Below are 17,571 nucleotides of genomic sequence, written 5' to 3' on the forward strand. Positions count from 1 at the left end.
AACAAAACTATAATAGAAACAAGTACTAAATGGGAATTAGTTGAATAATTAACTAAAAAAATAATAAACAATAAAATGAAAAGATGATTAGGAATCATCCGTCGTTATCAAATGTTGACTTGCATAATATACTCGTTTACCTTTTGTAAGAATTATTTATCTTCAACCGTAGGATAGCAGGTACGTGTAGCTATCCCCAAAACTCGTTGTATCACCGGATAACAAGTATACTTAGTCAATGGATTCTATTCATCTGAGCCGCCAAGAAGTATGCTCTCAAGGTGTAACTCAGCCGAACACTTTAGGGTTTGTGACTTTAGGTTGAATTCGACAGTTAAACTCAGTACGATCGATTCACTTACTGGTAGTATCTCCACTCGCAATTTATCCACAGAATCCCTCTGAAAGGTCTCGCGATTTTTACTTGTGTAGGAGATGCTCGAGAATTACAGATCGCTCAACTCTGTACTAGCATTGGATGATCAATAAATTAATTCAATTATACACTTGAATAATCAACAAACCAATCTTAAACTTTGTATATAGAAAAGACAATCTATAAGATGTTAAAAACTTCAAATAAACATGTATAATAGTTAAGATCCACGCCCATAACATAGAATTCATCCTAATCAATCAAAACTAGCTTCTCGTGATTACACAAGAATAAGAAAAAATGTCTTGGTTTCCCCTAAAGGGGTAAACCCTATAATATGAAATATGGCTTTTCTCTACATCCCTGTGTAAAACTTATGATTTAAAGATCTCTTCCCAGGGTTGTGCAAGTCTCCTTGTATAAAGCTCTCAAAATTAGGCTTTAGAAAATTTCTGGGACCGTGTTTCCTTAAGTTGGAAGTCAATTTCACGTCAAAATATATCACAAAAGTTGTCAGGTTCGGCTCAAACTGTATGGATCTTTCCAGCCGAACTTGACAAGTTATTTTTGCTCCAAATTAGTGTTAGGTCCGACTCATATGAGATAGGGAGTTGTGAGCCGAACTTCCTCATGTACACTTTGCGTTTCTCGTCCAAAACTTGATTTTTTTAGGCTTAAGATTCGATTGACTCGAGCTGAACATTTATCATCGGGACTTCTCTCTGTAGACTCAAGTCTTTCATTCTCGTTTTGCCCATAACTTCTTCGTCCGATGTCGGAATGACCTTTTTTTTTTCTTTTTTTTTTGTGTTGCCCTCGTATTTACAAGATGAAGAAAATAAATTTCGTATTTGAATGAGTTCATTTGGTCCTTGACCCGTCCCTGCTTGTAGTGATGCTCTATTTTCTTGTTCACTTTGTAGCTCCTTTTCGGATGATTCACCTAATATAACACATAAGATAGAAAAACCAACATAATATGTAAGAATAATAGCTAAAACAAGTATGAAATTGACACTTAAACACATGTAAATTATATCAGTATTCGGTACCCTCGTCTTTGTAGTTGGAATCCCTACAAAATTATGAACAACGGGCTCTCATCGATTTTTTCTTCCACTGCCGCATGAGACTAATCAAAGGTTGAGCGGGAGCCTCCTGACACTTATTAGAGGTTGAGTCGGGGTCGTGTATCCTGGTGATACCTCGACCAATTTATCCTTGCAAACGCCATGATGTTCAAATGTGTACAAACAATAACTTTTGTAAAAATAGATTCTTAGACGAACTCCGCGAAGGATGAATATATAATACAGTATTTCAACAGCATCATCATGTCAAAAGTAAACCTACCTATGAACTGATATTTACCAAAACATCTTGGATCTGTGACATACAGTCAGTTACTCCAAAAACCAGAATAACCTTAACCCATCCCCAAACATTCCACAAAAAATCATTGCGTATAAACATTGAGGGGTACTTTCGTGACTTGGACGCAAAAGAGACTGCGCTGACAAGGACAATCCATCCACGTGGCAACCTTATACGAAGAGATCAGATGAGGTTTTTCTAACGTGTGGACATCACAGTACGCTTCCCTTTCAAGATATTTCTTCTACTCCTTGTAAAATGGAAAAGCCTCTATCCCCTACATCCCAACTCACTGAAAAAACCTACATCCATCTACATGGCATAATATGATTGGCTAACATTATCTTTGTTGTTTTCAAAATTTGGATATAAAAGAGTCACGTGAGTAGTACACAAAATAATGTAATGTTGTGTGTTGTATTGAATCATAAGTAGTTAAGGTTGGTACAAGTGGAAGAAAAGAAGATCTTTTCATCTTCAGAAATTTCTCACTCACTATAACTTACAGAATTTGAAGTGCTAGTAGAGAAAAACAAAAACCTTTACAGATCTTTGCATCTTCTTCACCATGGATACAGTAGCTAAGATTTATCTATCACCAGAGAAATTCAATTGTTTGAGTTTTAAAGAACCATTTAGAAATGTCCAACCATTTTTGCACAAAAAACCAGCTAAATTTGATGGTGTGACATCCATTACGGGGCATAAAAATGGGTGTAGAGGTGGATTATTGTCTTTACAAAAATGTAAAGCGTTTAGGTCTGAAGAAGAAGGGAAGTTAGTGAAAGAAGATATGAAGAAAAAGAATGCTCTTTCCTCTTTGAAATCAGCTATTCTTAAATTGTCTGGTGGTGGTGAATCTAGAAAGGAAGAGTATCAAAGTGTTGTTGCTAAAGTTGAAGAGATTTTCTTTTCTGTAAGTTACTATAAAAAACCCTTAAATTGCTTGATTTTTATGCTTCTTAATTGCAATTAGGAAGCTGATGAGCTGATTAGGTTCAATTGTTAATTTGTTCTTATTTTTGAATTTTCAGTGTGCGACTCAAATTGGAAGATACCTTATCACTATGATGAGTACTGGAGTCATTGTTGCAGTTGGATTTCAAATTTCAGGTGTGACATCAATAATTCTAAACTTTCCCCAATTCATTGGAAATTATTTGTAGTTTTTACTTTGAGACTTGAGTTTTGATTTTGATTTGTACATGGTTGTTTATGAAGGTGGGGATAGTCACTTGAATACGTTGATTTGGTATAGTTGGCTTGGTGGTATTATCATTGGAACAATGATAGGTGCTAATCTGGTTTTAGAGGAAATGGCTAGAAAGGGTCCACGAAATGTCGTCATTACTGGAAGGTAGTAATAGTATTCTCATTTACATCTCTTATATTGCGAAAATTTTAACTTCTACGTGCTGATCTTTACTTGAAGATACTGTTGTTATCATAGTAATCCATTTTGCCCAAATTTCATTTTGCGGGTCTGAGATGCTCTTGTAATTGTTTTGTTATCCATTTTGCTTACATGTCCGTTTTTGTGTGTTTTATTTAAACAGCACCAGGGGACTCGGCAAAGCACTTGCACGAGAGTTTCTTCTTTCTGGAGATCGTGTTGTTATTGCTTCCCGCAGGTGCCAATTCAATTTTTTTTCCTGTCCTACAATCAACCCATTTTGTGTATGGTTTACGGGATTTGAATTCAAGCGTGTCCTAATTGGATGTTTTAAAACAGCCCTGAATCCGTTCAAACAACTGTGAGGGAGCTTGAAGAGAATCTAAGGGAAGGTATACTCAGCTTAGGTGAAAAAGCTAAAGAGAAACTGTCGCATGCTAAAGTCATTGGCATAGCATGTGATGTTGGCAACCCTGATGATGTGGAGAAATTGTCAAACTTTGCTGTTGGTGAACTTGGTGTTATTGATATTTGGGTAAGTGGTGCAGCATTTGGGTTAATGACATTTACATGGAGATCCTTGAACTTATAATCAAATATGGAACCCTTTGATCTAATTTCCTGTATGCAACTATCTAGTAATGATTCTGTACAATCTTTGGCAGATTAACAACGCCGGCACAAATAAAGGTTTCAGACCCTTATTGGAGTTTACAAATGAAGATATTGAACAGGTATGAGTCTATTACGCTGAACATTGTATTTCTGCTAGCTACATTGGAGAAGTTTCATCTTCGCCCATTTAGTGGAGTTTGGGAGTATATTATCATATGATAATTGCGAATTATTCAACTGAATAGATCTTAATGAAGCTTTTGGGCATTCTTCTAACTGATGTGCTTTTATGATTAGATTGTCTCCACGAATTTGGTTGGATCTTTACTTTGCACACGAGAAGCCATGCGCGTGATGGAATTGCAAGGCAAGGCTGGTCATATTTTTAACATGGATGGGGCTGGCTCAGGAGGTTCTAGCACCCCTTTGACAGCTGTGTAAGTTGTTAATTCTTGGGCTTGTTTGAAATCCTTTGCACCCACACTACAGAAATCATAATATATCCTTAATTGATGATTAAACTTGTTCCGGAGTTGTGCTGATGCTGGTTATGATATTTACATTTTACAGCTATGGTTCTACAAAGTGTGGCTTAAGGCAGCTTCAATCATCACTTCTGAAAGAGTCCAAGCGATGTAGAGTAGGAGTACATACAGCATCTCCAGGGATGGTCCTGACAGAATTGCTCCTGAGGTACTAAATATGTTCCGCTCTGATTTTTACTTTTTTACTTTTATGCTAGCGAAGAAAATAACCACTAATACTGACATGTCTCCTGAGTTGACTACTTCGCTTTTTTCGCTAGCACTATCTGTAAACACCAAATAAGACTGTGAACTAACAATGCATACTACATTTGCTGTTCACTTTCAGTGGTGCAAGTCTCAAAAACAAACAGGCGTTTAACATAATATGTGAACTTCCGGAGACAGTTGCAAGAACATTAGTTCCACGAATGCGGGTTGTCAAGGGAACTGGAAAATCTATCAATTACTTAACTCCACCTAGAATCTTGCTTGCGTTAGTCAGTGCATGGGTGCGCAGAGGCCGGTGGTTCGATGATAAGGTAATCTTAGTTCTGATTCTTCTTATCCTTCATCTTCATGTTTTCTGGAAATCCTACTCGTGTATCATTTGGCATAGTGTCAGTCATCATTAAAACTTGCATAAAAAAATATTTAATATTTGTTTCATCCAAGAGCTAACTTGTGGATAAATTTCACCACTGCAGGGAAGAGCATTATACGCATCAGAGGCAGATAGAATCCGTAACTGGGCAGAAAGCCGTGCAAGGTTTTCTTTCACCGATGCAATGGAGATGTACACAGAAAACACTTGGGTCTCAGTGTTTTCTCTCTCAGTTGTTTGCGCCTTCATAATCCTTTCAAGTGCTACTCCCATACTGCCTGGCACATAACCCTTCACTCATGATTCCGTATCAATTGCCACAAAAAACTGAAACAAATTACTCTAAATCTTGGCAAAGTAAGACTTAACTCAGAACAACGTCAACAACAACACAGCTGAAATCAGGTACATCAACCAAACTACAGATGTAACGGTTTCATTAAATCGTTCATCCAATCTTTTTTAACAGATGTTCTACCCATTTGTAGAAAAAGTATGTAAATCTAAAACCCATCTGTTCATTATCAAATTCACCCTTGGACCCAAGTCCTGGGTGAATGGCAAAACTATTCTAGCAGAATTGTTTTCCTGTAAACATAAAAAACAAAAGAGAAGTTTCATCGACTGATCATTTTCAGTCGGTTAGCTTATAGAATTTAGAATGTATTTCTTTATTGTAGTTCTAATGAAAATTTCATTTACTAGGAGTATCACTTGTCATGTTCGTTGCACGTTATATTTCTCTCTTTACTTACTTTTCTCCTATTACTTGTTTATATCGCACCGTCACTCCTTCGTCACCGATTGTTTTGCGTGTGTTTGACATAACATTAACAATCGAAAAGTCATAGGTATGAGTATCTTACAGATGGCTTCCATCTTCTACAGTAGTTAAACATGCCTCATGTCAAAAGTCAGTGTAATGGAACCAAACCTTGAAATAAAGACTTGCAAAAGAATTTTTTAGCCAATGCTTATACGCTATGGAAACTCAAAGTTGTCTAAGGAAATACACACGTTTATGGGTATGAATTTGGAACCTATTCCGACGGGTGGATCCAGATAGATGCGAGCAAAACCTGTGCCCCATTTGCTAACCGGTTCCTGTAACCTGTGCCGGTGTGCATGTTTTCACAAAAATGTATGAAGCTTTTGATCCTTGCAACTGCTGACTCTACGCAAAATAAGAAAATATAAAGTGAAAGTTTTTTGGTGGGGAGCTTGATTCTGACTGTGATAAAGGAAAAAAATGATACTCCCTCCACGTTATCTCTAAATTCTCCTTTGATTGCGCCTACAAAGGCTTTACTGCAATTTTGAAAATGAGAAATCCTCCTAGGATGCTAGTACCAGTAGGCAAAAAGTTTTCTGCCAATTGTATTCAATTTAAAGGTGGTCGATCTGTAAAGGATCTTCATTCCAAATGGTCCATTTGTCGTCATGATATTTGAATCAATTATGAATCTCAAGAGATAATGGGATAAAAGAATATCAGCACCACCGGTCCACCACCACTACAGCACTACCTCTATATAGGACCCATAATAAACAATGAAATACATGCTGCAAAAGTCTTTGAATGTCATGTGGTGCCAATGATTGTGTTTGGCAGAATTATCTTTTGGTACATTTTAAAAAATTAATTTTTAAGGTTCAATCAAATTCCTCCGTAAAATCACAGAATTGTCATAAATCAACTTTAGCAATAGATAGATTTGCAGCAGTTAAAACCCTTATGCACACGGTAACGGAATGTTAACATTATCTTGGATCAAAGCATCATTCTGAATACCGAAAACAGAAACTTTTTTCCCGAGCAAGTTAGGGTGGTCTAGAGATTTTTATCTCATTAAAAATATAACAGATTTTTACGTCGGGTTGCCAGAGCCTCGACACAACCCACATAGGTAAGGATCGGAGCATCATTCCATCGTGTATAAACCCAGAGCGGAATAATAAATTTCGAGCCACGCGGTTAATCTGGATTAGACGGAGGGGACAGCATCCATGTTCCAGACAGGTGCATTGGTACATAAAAACTATATATTATCATCGGCAGATATTCAAATATCAGTATAGTACTAGTAGATAATGATGAAGAACATTTTTTTTAGTCAAATATGAAACTAGCATTGCTAATTGAGTTGAATACCGAATTGCAGTCCCAAGCCTGATCAAGTTGGAAGTTTTTGGTCTCGTTTTCTCAGTAACGCGGCATCGACTGAGTCGGCGCTGGTAAAAGTCTTGTATTGTTGAATGGGTTCTATGGCAGCCTTTCTTTATCACAAGGCGCCACAGTGTGGACCCTCGTTTAAAAATAACTACTTGTGACTGTAAAATTTAAAATGTTGAATCCACCGATTTATAGTTTCCACTCCCCATTTTGAGAATCAAAAACTCTTAACCGACCGAGAAAAAACCAATACAAGAAAAACAGTCTCTGACAGCCCATCCCCTACACATCTCCAGAGGAAGGGCACGAGCCTATTCGGATCAAATAAAAAAAGAAAAAAAAGATAACTGTGAGAGGCGATTTTAGTATGATTTTTTCTCTCGCTCTGTAGAAAAGCACTGTTTCAGAATATATATTACTACAAGAAAATCAGTAATTAGTTGTACCAAATGAATAATTGGATACGAATAGTCGGGCCAGAAAATAAGGAAGGGAATTTTAACATTAATCTAATAATAATTGATCATGATTAAGCACAGATAAACTTATCTACACAACTTAACCTACCAGTTTATTTAGGTTTGATTTTAAGCTTGACAACATATCTGAATTTTTGAAAATTATTTGAGCTGAACAACAAACAAGGGAGGGCTGTAATGTAAACACAACGTGGGAGAGCATTGTTCATGCGACCAATCCCCGAATTAAAGCAAGGAAAGTAGGGTCAATATAAGATGCGGTTAGTGGGTAGTCATTCTAGGTACACCAAATTTGAATCCTAAAATTAGTACCCGTTAGCACGGTTGCTACAGGATTATCAAGAGAGTACGCCGGGATTGATTCCGGCAACCGGTAGCTGTTTAGGATACGTCAAGTAACTGTACTTAGTACCTAAGCAATGTTTAGTGCGGAAGGGACCAAAATCAGGTCCAACCGTCCCAAACATTTAAAAGACCCGCAGCAGTAGGACCCGCAAGTGTGTTTCTCGAAGGTAAAAGGACTGAAACTCTAAAGAGCAGGAGGGACCCATGAAATATAAATTTTCTTTTAAGGTCCGGGCTAGAAGCTTGGTCGAGCAAAATAAAAATAAAAATAGGCTTGTGGACTAACAAGATCACCCAGACTTTAGCACCCTTTAGCCCGGGGATAGATCCGTCCCTGCTAAAGAGGTAGGTTGTCATCCTCCATTATATGGCTGGTTTAAGATAATTGGGATGTATGTTCTTTAGGCAATTCAAGACCATGTGAGTGTGGAGTTTTACTTCATAATCACAACGGTTTGGTTGTTGGATGCTTGCCGCAGTCAATTGGAGTAAGTAACTCAGTGTCTGCTCGATGCAAGTTATTAAAGCTTTATCAAATCCTTTTCCGGTGCCTTGGAGGTTTGCAGTTCATTTATGGAGAATGTAATGCAACGGCTGTTTGGTTGGCTAAACACGAAGCTACCACAAGTTCTAAATGGTGGAATGATCCACCATGTTTTATCCAGGCAGCTTTGGATAGTGACGGATAGAGCCTGTCTTCTTATTAAATCAGATAATTTGTAGTATACTTTTTTTCTTTTAAAAATCTTTTCATCTCTTATTTATGTCTCATGGGGTTTCCCCTATCCACTTATTTCTGTTTTCTTTGCTTTTTGTCAATAAAATCTCCTAGTGAGTTTTGTGATTTTTTTTTTACCAAAATTTAAACTAAATGATGAAATTAATATATACTAGTTGAACAACTAACAAGAAAGTGCACAAAATGGTATTATGAAAACCGAAAATATATCCTATCCGCCAGGTGTTCTGCACAACTTATGACATTTTCTAATAATATGTCTAGAAACCAAAAACAAAAAATATAAAATCTCAGAATATTTTTCCGAAAAAAATATTTTACTTTTAATTTCAGTTCTAGCAGGTAGACGCGCTTTAAAGTTAATAATTCCGGTCACAAATGGTCTAGCTATGAAGTAGATTTGAAATTGCTCTAGGGGTTTTGGTTAACTAAAATAGAAAAACGCGGGCCAACCGTGTGTAGGCCCCTAGTAAACAGATCCAGTTTAGAGTAATCAAAACACTTCTTCATCTCTGTCAGTCACTTAACCCGCGTGTGAAAACAGGGTTTAAGACTTTTCATCCGTTTTTTTTTCTTTCTCATTATTTTACTCAACTTAAAACAATATTCCTTCTTTTCTCTCTCTCTCTAAAAATCAAATCTCCTTCTTCATCAAGTTGTGAAAGTACAGTGGGTCTGTCTCTCTGTGATTGAGAGAGAGATAAAGAAGATAAAAGAAGAGGAGAAGAGAATTCTTCCTCCTTATTCTTCTCTCCATCTTCCATCTCATTAATGATGAACCTCTGACAAACAAAAATTCAATTCCATTATCGGATCTTGAAAATTTATTTATAGTTTAGGGTTTTGATTGATTAGTGTATAAGCAATGTCAACACCATCACCAACATCACCACCATCAACAAACTCAACAGCACCACCACCAACAACAGCACCACCACCAACTGCAACACCAGTGGTTCCTCCACCAACGACACCAGTGGTTCCACCTCCAACGACAACACCGGCGGTTCCTCCACCAACAACACCGGTTGCACCACCACCAACGACGACTCCATCTGTACCACCACCAACGTCAACTCCAACCACTCCATCTACGCCGTCTGAATCTCCACCAGCACCTACAACTCCTTCAACTCCATCTGGAACGCCGCCTAGCTCTTCCCCTTCTCCGCCGTCTCCACCATCGCCGCCGTCACCGTCTGGTACAACTCCGACTCCTAAAACTCCTGGGACTAGAGCTTCTCCTCCACCTCCGGCTGTTGGTAGATCTCCACCACGAACGCCGTCAAACACACCAAACACACCGTCTCCGCCAGATTCCGGAGGAGGAGGAATATCGACTAGTCTTGTTGTTGGAGTTGCGATTGGTGGTGTAGCTGTTCTGGTTGTTTTGACTTTGTTGTTTATTTGTTGTAAGAAAAAGAAGAAAAGAGATCAATATCCTGTTGATTACTATGGAGGACCTCCTCCACCTAAAGGTATAATTTTCATTTTTGAAATCTACAAAAGAAAAATTCATCAGAATTTTGGTATTGAAATTGTAGCTTAGAATTGGACATATTTTGATGTCCCTGGAACTACATTTCTTGGGAGAAACATTGAAATTGGACATAATGTTACTTAGGAGATGAGATGACAAATTGAATCGGAAATTATACGCTCTATGTTGGCCAGAGTTTAGTTCTAACCATGTTGCTGAGGTCCTTCATAGTTGATGCCAGAACTTCTTTGAAATTATCTTATTTGTGTTTATTTGTGATTTTGGTTTAACAGAAGGCTATGGTGGACAACCACAACAGTGGTCGTACAATGTTCCTCCTCCGCCACCAGCTGATCATATTGTTAATATGCCACCAAAGCTCAATCCTCCACCAGGACGACAGCAGTCACTAAGCAGTATGGGTTCAGTACATCCGCCTCCACCACCACCATTTATAAGCAGTGGAGATTCTGGTTCTAATTACTCGGAGTATGAAAGTCCGCATCCACCGCCGCCGCCAATGGCTTTGGGTTTTTCAAAGAGTACATTTACATACGAAGAGTTAGTTAGGGCCACAGATGGTTTCTCTGATTATAATCTTTTGGGTCAAGGGGGTTTTGGGTATGTACATAAAGGAATACTACCTAATGGGAAAGAAGTAGCAGTTAAACATCTTAAACTAGGAAGTGGGCAGGGAGAGCGTGAGTTTCAGGCTGAAGTTGAAATTATTAGCCGTGTACATCATAAGCACCTTGTTTCATTGGTTGGTTACTGCAGCACCGGGTCTCAAAGAATGCTTGTTTATGAGTTTGTTCCAAACAGCACCATGGAGTTCCATTTACATGGTATGCCTTTAAATCCAGGGAATTCTTATTTTTTCTTCCATAACTATTGCTGGGGTGCTACTAGAATTACTTTGGTGTCTTCCAGTTATTGCTTTTACTAACCACGTATCTTGGAATCTAATTTGCAGGAAAGGGACGACCGACAATGGACTGGGCCACTAGACTTAGAATTGCTCTTGGCTCTGCAAAAGGACTTGCGTATCTACATGAAGATTGTGAGCTCCTTTGTTGTCTTTATGGACAACAATATTTAGTCACAATCAGTTTTGTTACTAAATTTCCTTGGGGACTAAAATAATTTCATTTGCAGGTCATCCTAAAATCATTCATCGTGACATTAAAGCAGCTAACATTCTTCTTGATGCCAAATTTGAAGCCAAGGTAGGATTCAGATCCGTCAGTGTTTGCTAGTTGATATGATAAACGTTAATTCATTAATAGGTTGTTCCTAAATCACAAACTCTAGAAGATACCTGGTATCTTCATCTTGTGGTGCACACACAAATGGTGTTTCACGTCTCCTTCGAGTTACTAATAACTTGATCTTGATATTCTTTCAGGTTGCAGATTTTGGGCTTGCAAAGTTCTCTTCTGATACCAATACCCACGTTTCAACCAGGGTAATGGGAACATTCGGGTAAGCACAGTACTTAGATATTATAAAATCTCATGTATTTTATTCACTAATTGATGCTGCGACTTGTTCTACTCTGGATCAATTTGTACTAACGTGCTAGCATGCTCAGGTATCTAGCTCCAGAATATGCAGCAAGTGGTAAACTCTCAGAAAAGTCAGATGTCTTCTCTTTCGGGGTCATGCTTCTAGAATTGATTACTGGACGACGACCTGTGGATGCTAACAACTCTTTCACAGAGGATAGCTTGGTAGATTGGGTCAGTATTCCTAACCAATACAGTCATTCCTAGATTCGCTATGTGTGTCTGGTTTGGGATTCTCCAAGGTTCCCTTCATGGTTACTTAATTGAATCATCTGTTGGTTTTATAGGCAAGGCCCATCCTTCAACGAGCTTTGGAGGATGACAGCGACGAAGCTTATGATATTCTCGTGGATCAGCATCTGCAAAGTTACAACCACAATGAGATGAAGCGCATGGTAGCTTGTGCTGCTGCAGCTGTGCGCCATTCTGCTCGACGTCGGCCTCAAATGAGCCAGGTAACTCATTCAAATTCTAGATATATTTACTGCTTATTATGAGTCTACAACTGTCAATGGTTAGCCATTTAATTCACTTCTGAGCTGGACAGACACTGAACTTCCCAGTTCCCAGTTTTAATTGGATCGAGTTATTTGGTCTCTTTTACTTCCTATGAGATTAGTTATCTGCTTGTATCAATGTGAAGTTCTTGTGTTCCATATATGCAATGTTATCTCTACTGCTTGAGACTAACAAACACATATACCCATAACTAAAAACAGATAGTCCGAGCTTTGGAAGGAGATGCGTCTGTCTCTGATCTGAACGAAGGCATGAAACCTGGACATAGATCGACCTATAGTTCCCATGAAAGCTCCGACTACGACACCTTCCAGTACAACGAAGACATGAAGAAATTTAGGAAAATGGCACTAAACAGCACAGAGTATACTAGCACAGAGTATAGTGCTCCACCTACAAGTGAGTATGGTCTCAACCCATCTGGATCAAGTAGCGAAGGCCAGCAAACTGGAGAAATGTCAAGGCGGACAACGAAAAAAGACAGTCAAGGATTTTAGTGGAAACTCATAAAATAACTGACATCATTACCTTTATGTATGACCTGCAAACTCGAGAAAATGTCAAAGCAACTTGTGTTTCCGACTACGTTAACCTATACAGATTTTTTTTTTCTCCTTCAATTTTTTTTCCCCTACATTGTATCTATTTGTTAGTGATTGTAAAACAAAATAATGCAGAATCAATTCAATTCTTTTGGTTGTAAGGCTGTTTCATGGGCGGCAATGTTTTGGTTGTGGATATTTATTGAATATTCTTTCATTATGTTTGTGCGGTTCTTTGACTGGATTTTTTTTTGGAGTTGGATTCTGTCAATGGAGTAAAAGACAGGCAAACAAGCTGTTCTGAGCTGGATTCTGATATTTTATCTAATCCATCGTTTATTAAAACCTCATTTATCTGCCGCACGATACATATGCTGGTTGCCATATCCATTTCTCTTGAGCAGGTACCTCCTTGTTCTTTTGTGGTTGATGAGAAAGATGAATTTGGTGGTGAGTGGGGCTATGATTTGTATCTCACTATGATTATTGCAGATGGAAGAAGAAACTGAACATCCATCCAGCAACAAAGTAAGGAAATGATGCATCAGCTAGAACTTTGATTTTGCCTGCCACATGCTTTTATTCAAGCATAAGACTTTTCAGTATTCTACTACCATATTGAAGCTTTACTGCACAATCTAGGTACAGTTAACCCCAATCACAGAAATTTAGTCCCACACACATTCCCTAAGGATGAAATGGGTACCACATCACATCACATCACATGACAACATTTGATGGTGATTTCTCTCATTTACTTAGTGGTTCCAAGCTGTGAATTGAAGAGAATGATTCAGCAGAATGGGCTGTGAATTGATATCATACCAAATACATATAACCAAGAGATTAGTTGTTCAAAAGTATCAAGACCCTAGAAATAAGTAATTAGGTTGTCTAGGATCTACCCCTAGACTAGAAACAAGGAAACAAATTATATTGGATTTAGCCACCTGTCATGAGTCAAAATGACCCATTTTTCAAAATATTTTGTTACCAAAAGAAATTAAAACTAACTCCCGTTTTTGGCTTCTTTCATGCACCTGTTTGCTTGTGTTTCTTGCCAACAATTCAACCAAATAATGGGTTCTCTCATTTTTAATTCATTGTCTTTAATCATTGTTCATTTAGTGTAAACATCACAACTCTATATTAACAAACATTTTAAGTTTAAAATTTATTCACATGATCTATTAGTCTGAATTTCCAAAAATGAAGATTCTTACACGAAAATCATGAGATCCAGATATTTAAAATCTCCATCCGTAACAAATTATGGTGACACCACGATTCCCTTATAATATGAAAAATTCTAAAAAGTAAAAAATACTCTATTTTAGTCTCTTGAAGGGCCATTTTAGTACTCGTGAAGAATATTCAAGAGATGCCCATTTGGCTGGAAAGTCCTAGTTTAAGCGACCCCTTAACGGTATTAAAGCTCCTAATAATACCACATCTATATATAATATGATATCATTAATTTTTGCCTCCAACTAATTTTGTTTTATTTTTATTTTCCCGATTCTCTCTGTTACAACTGAAATCAAAGAGTTTCGTTAGGTTTTGATTTCTGAAAACCCTAATTCAGAATCAATGGCATCGCGTAGAAGAGTTCTCCTGAAAGTCATAATCCTCGGTGATAGCGGGTTAGCTCTCAATTTCTCCCCCATTTTGATTAGTCTTTCAAATCCCTAATGATTCTTCGTTTTTCAATTGTTTTTATTTTGATTTTAATTTATCTGTTGATTTTATTGATAGGGTCGGGAAGACATCTTTGATGAATCAGTATCCTTTTTATTTTTATTTTCTTATTGATTTTTTTTTTTTAGGTTTTAAAGTTTAGGAATTTAATCGTAAATTATGATTTGGAGATGAATCTTTTCTGTGCTGTTTCTTTAATGGGATTGTGTTCAGATATGTGAATCGTAAATTTAGTAATCAGTATAAAGCTACTATTGGAGCAGATTTCTTGACCAAAGAAGTCGAGTTTGAAGATAGGTTGTTCACATTGCAGGTACTTAATGAATCATCTTTTTTCTTGGGTAGTTTTTGATGTTTTATTCCTTGTGTAGTTCCATTTATAGTCCTTGTATTGTGGGTGTAAATCAATTATGCTTTTTTGTGCGTACGAATTCGTTATTTGCTTTTGCTTTTGGTGGTTGGTTTGTTGGACATGGATTCTGGGGGAAATACATGATTTGGGTGTTCAATGCGAGACAAAAAGAATAAAGCTCTAACTATGTTAACGATATGGTACTAGGCATGATTTCTTGATCAGGGCCCAATCTTTTTCCGAAATGTTGGGTTGTTGCATGTATTGCTTTTACATCTTTATGGGTTTTAGAGGGGTGTCATGTGATTTAAATCTGTTCTAAAGTTTCGTATCCATATCTATTGGCTTGGCGTGTAATTAATAAAGGAAGTAATTGAATTGAACTTTATGTGGGCACATTTACAGATATGGGATACGGCTGGGCAGGAAAGGTTCCAAAGCCTTGGGGTGGCTTTTTACCGTGGTGCGGACTGCTGTGTTCTGGTATATGATGTGAATGTTGCCAAGTCATTTGAGAACCTCAACAATTGGCGTGAGGAGTTTCTGATTCAGGTACTGTTATTAACCTTTGTTTTATAATCTCTTCGAAGTATTAGCTTAAGCACAATCCTAAGTGTATAATGTACTGGTTCATTTTCCAGGCTAGTCCATCGGACCCTGAAAACTTTCCGTTTGTGGTGTTGGGGAACAAGATAGATGTTGATGGTGGCAACAGCCGAGTGGTACGATGTTTCCCCCTCCCTCTTTCTCTCTCAAAATGTACATATTAGAAATCTGTAACTGTAAAGTAGTTTTCGTAGTTGCCTTCCTTGAGGCATTATGTTAACATAAATGTCCCCCGAAGGAAGTTTAAGACGGAAGAAAAAGCAGGTATTGGAGTCACTGATGTTGCTTTTTCTAATTGGGTGAGGTGTGAAAAAAGTGTATCTCATTCCCCCTCAAATTAATAGTGAGGTATAGAACTGCAGATAAGAATCGCATCATCCGTATATAGGCTCGTAGCTGGAATTTGAGGGTATGAGCTGAGTATCAATCCCCAGAAACTGTTGTTGCTCATGTATAGCATCAGCATCATATGTTTCTAGCTTCAATCTAATGAAAGAGACTCATATGTAGCAAGTTTTGCTTGGGCAAATTCATCATGGAAACCAGTAAAAGATCAGAACAATGAGCAATGATAGCAGATACTCTAAAAAATGTCTCTTGTCGTTGTCCTAGTGGTAGGTTTGTTAGCGTACAATTGACAAAATAGGTTTTTTAGCATACAATTGACAAAATATATGTACTCTTTCCCGAAGTTGCTAGCGATGCTTATAGTACTGGCTACTACTCGGAGTATAAAATTGTTAAATTTGCACTGAACTTATGCAACTTAAACTAGTCTGCTCGTGCTCATGCGCTCCATGCATTTGCATTTTTCTTAACATTTCTGTAGACCTGTCATCTTGTGTTTTTCTGTTTATACATTTATGTGAACGAATTCTTCAATCCGACTTACAGGTCTCTGAGAAGAAAGCAAAGGCATGGTGTGCCTCTAAAGGAATACCCTACTTCGAAACTTCTGCCAAAGAAGGTTTCAATGTGGAAGCAGCCTTTCAGTGTATAGCAAAAAATGCTCTCAAGAATGAACCCGAGGAAGAAATGTGAGTGATCTCTTTACATACTGTTTTATTTGCCCTGTTGGCTGTTAAGTCTTATGTAGTGTTGTCTCATTTCTAATTACTCAGTATCTAATGGGAGACACAGATAATTTAATTGCTCTCTTATACAAACTGTTCCTGACATTTGATTGGTTTGATGATGAAGGTACCTTCCTGACACCATTGATGTTGGCGGTGGAGGACGACAACAGAGATCTACAGGCTGCGAATGCTAAGAATAAGAAGAACTCTTCCACTTTAGGCATTTCGATCCTTTGGGGCGTAAATAGAAAAGTGCATCCAGTTCCCCGCCATTTGATTGTCTAGATATCAAGTGCAGTATTACTAATTAAGGTTCCTTTTGTATATCACAAGCACTCCATACAAAACCTGAAGTCTGCTCTTTATCCTTTTGCGCCTTTGGAACTGTCTATATTTCTTTGCTCTTTCCTCATAAAATCTTTGTACGGAGATTGATACTTCATTTATCTTTATCAAATAAGCTTATATACATTGTATATTTTTGATCCTTGCTAGCTTTAGCCAGCATGATTCACACCCAATGCACAAGTCTATTACACTTCCGTCCAGCTGGGAGTTATAAACACAATAGAGATGTATCCAGCCAATGTGAACAGATTTTGCATAGAGATCATACAGAATCTCTCAAATAGTTTCTTCAACCACTATTAGAAATCGACATTGAAATTTCAAGTTGATGAGACATTGAAATTAACAAGCCGATGCAGTCATACTAGGGGTCGTCTGTGCACTTGTTGCAGGTACTATGCATCAGCTAGATCAAACTCACTCTCAACCGGTAGTGGAGTATACCAGAACAAGATGCATGTCGTCGACCCTTGGCCTTCAAAATTACCAGAAGAACTTTGAGAAAGGCTTGTTAACAGACACTACTACGCCTTTGATTACAGAAAGTGCTCTTAAAGATGTGGGAGTCCCTCCAGGACCAAGGCTTCTAATACTACTGCAAGGACGTGCGGTAAAAAAATGAAATTCTTTAATTTTTTAGGACGTTTGTTTTGACAGACACAAATGCATTTTATAAGAGACTCCTGCCAGTCGTCCAATAATGTTTTTCAATTCAATTATCAGCTAACAACACCTTCTCAGAAGTTATGTTTTCCCAAGTGAC

At 37.7% G+C, this 17,571-nt stretch overlaps 3 protein-coding genes across 3 annotated transcripts; all 3 read left to right on the top strand.

Annotated features, from left to right (window-relative positions):
* The first annotated feature begins 2,235 nt into the window (after window positions 1-2,235).
* LOC113303841 (probable chlorophyll(ide) b reductase NYC1, chloroplastic) lies at window positions 2,236-5,606 on the top strand. Its single transcript, XM_026552926.1, has 10 exons — window positions 2,236-2,666; window positions 2,785-2,863; window positions 2,972-3,107; window positions 3,307-3,381; window positions 3,483-3,678; window positions 3,809-3,877; window positions 4,056-4,195; window positions 4,329-4,451; window positions 4,632-4,824; window positions 4,990-5,606. Exons 1-10 carry the CDS (start codon window positions 2,319-2,321, stop codon window positions 5,173-5,175), a joined length of 1,545 nt encoding a protein of 514 aa, XP_026408711.1. The 5' UTR covers window positions 2,236-2,318; the 3' UTR covers window positions 5,176-5,606.
* Window positions 5,607-9,228: 3,622 nt separating this feature from the next.
* On the top strand, window positions 9,229-12,899 carry LOC113303842 (proline-rich receptor-like protein kinase PERK1). Its single transcript, XM_026552928.1, has 8 exons — window positions 9,229-10,100; window positions 10,396-10,947; window positions 11,076-11,162; window positions 11,258-11,328; window positions 11,508-11,584; window positions 11,694-11,841; window positions 11,955-12,122; window positions 12,387-12,899. Exons 1-8 carry the CDS (start codon window positions 9,488-9,490, stop codon window positions 12,681-12,683), a joined length of 2,013 nt encoding a protein of 670 aa, XP_026408713.1. The 5' UTR covers window positions 9,229-9,487; the 3' UTR covers window positions 12,684-12,899.
* A 1,311-nt stretch (window positions 12,900-14,210) lies between these two features.
* LOC113303843 (ras-related protein Rab7) lies at window positions 14,211-16,947 on the top strand. The gene is made up of 7 exons (XM_026552929.1): window positions 14,211-14,371; window positions 14,484-14,510; window positions 14,640-14,739; window positions 15,184-15,330; window positions 15,420-15,500; window positions 16,279-16,421; window positions 16,585-16,947. The coding sequence occupies exons 1-7, from the start codon at window positions 14,319-14,321 to the stop codon at window positions 16,652-16,654; spliced, it is 621 nt and encodes a 206-aa protein (XP_026408714.1). The 5' UTR covers window positions 14,211-14,318; the 3' UTR covers window positions 16,655-16,947.
* The last annotated feature ends 624 nt before the right edge of the window (window positions 16,948-17,571 follow it).

This window comes from Papaver somniferum, chromosome 8, assembly GCF_003573695.1.
Source record: "Papaver somniferum cultivar HN1 chromosome 8, ASM357369v1, whole genome shotgun sequence".
NCBI classification, from domain to species: Eukaryota; Viridiplantae; Streptophyta; class Magnoliopsida; order Ranunculales; family Papaveraceae; genus Papaver; species Papaver somniferum.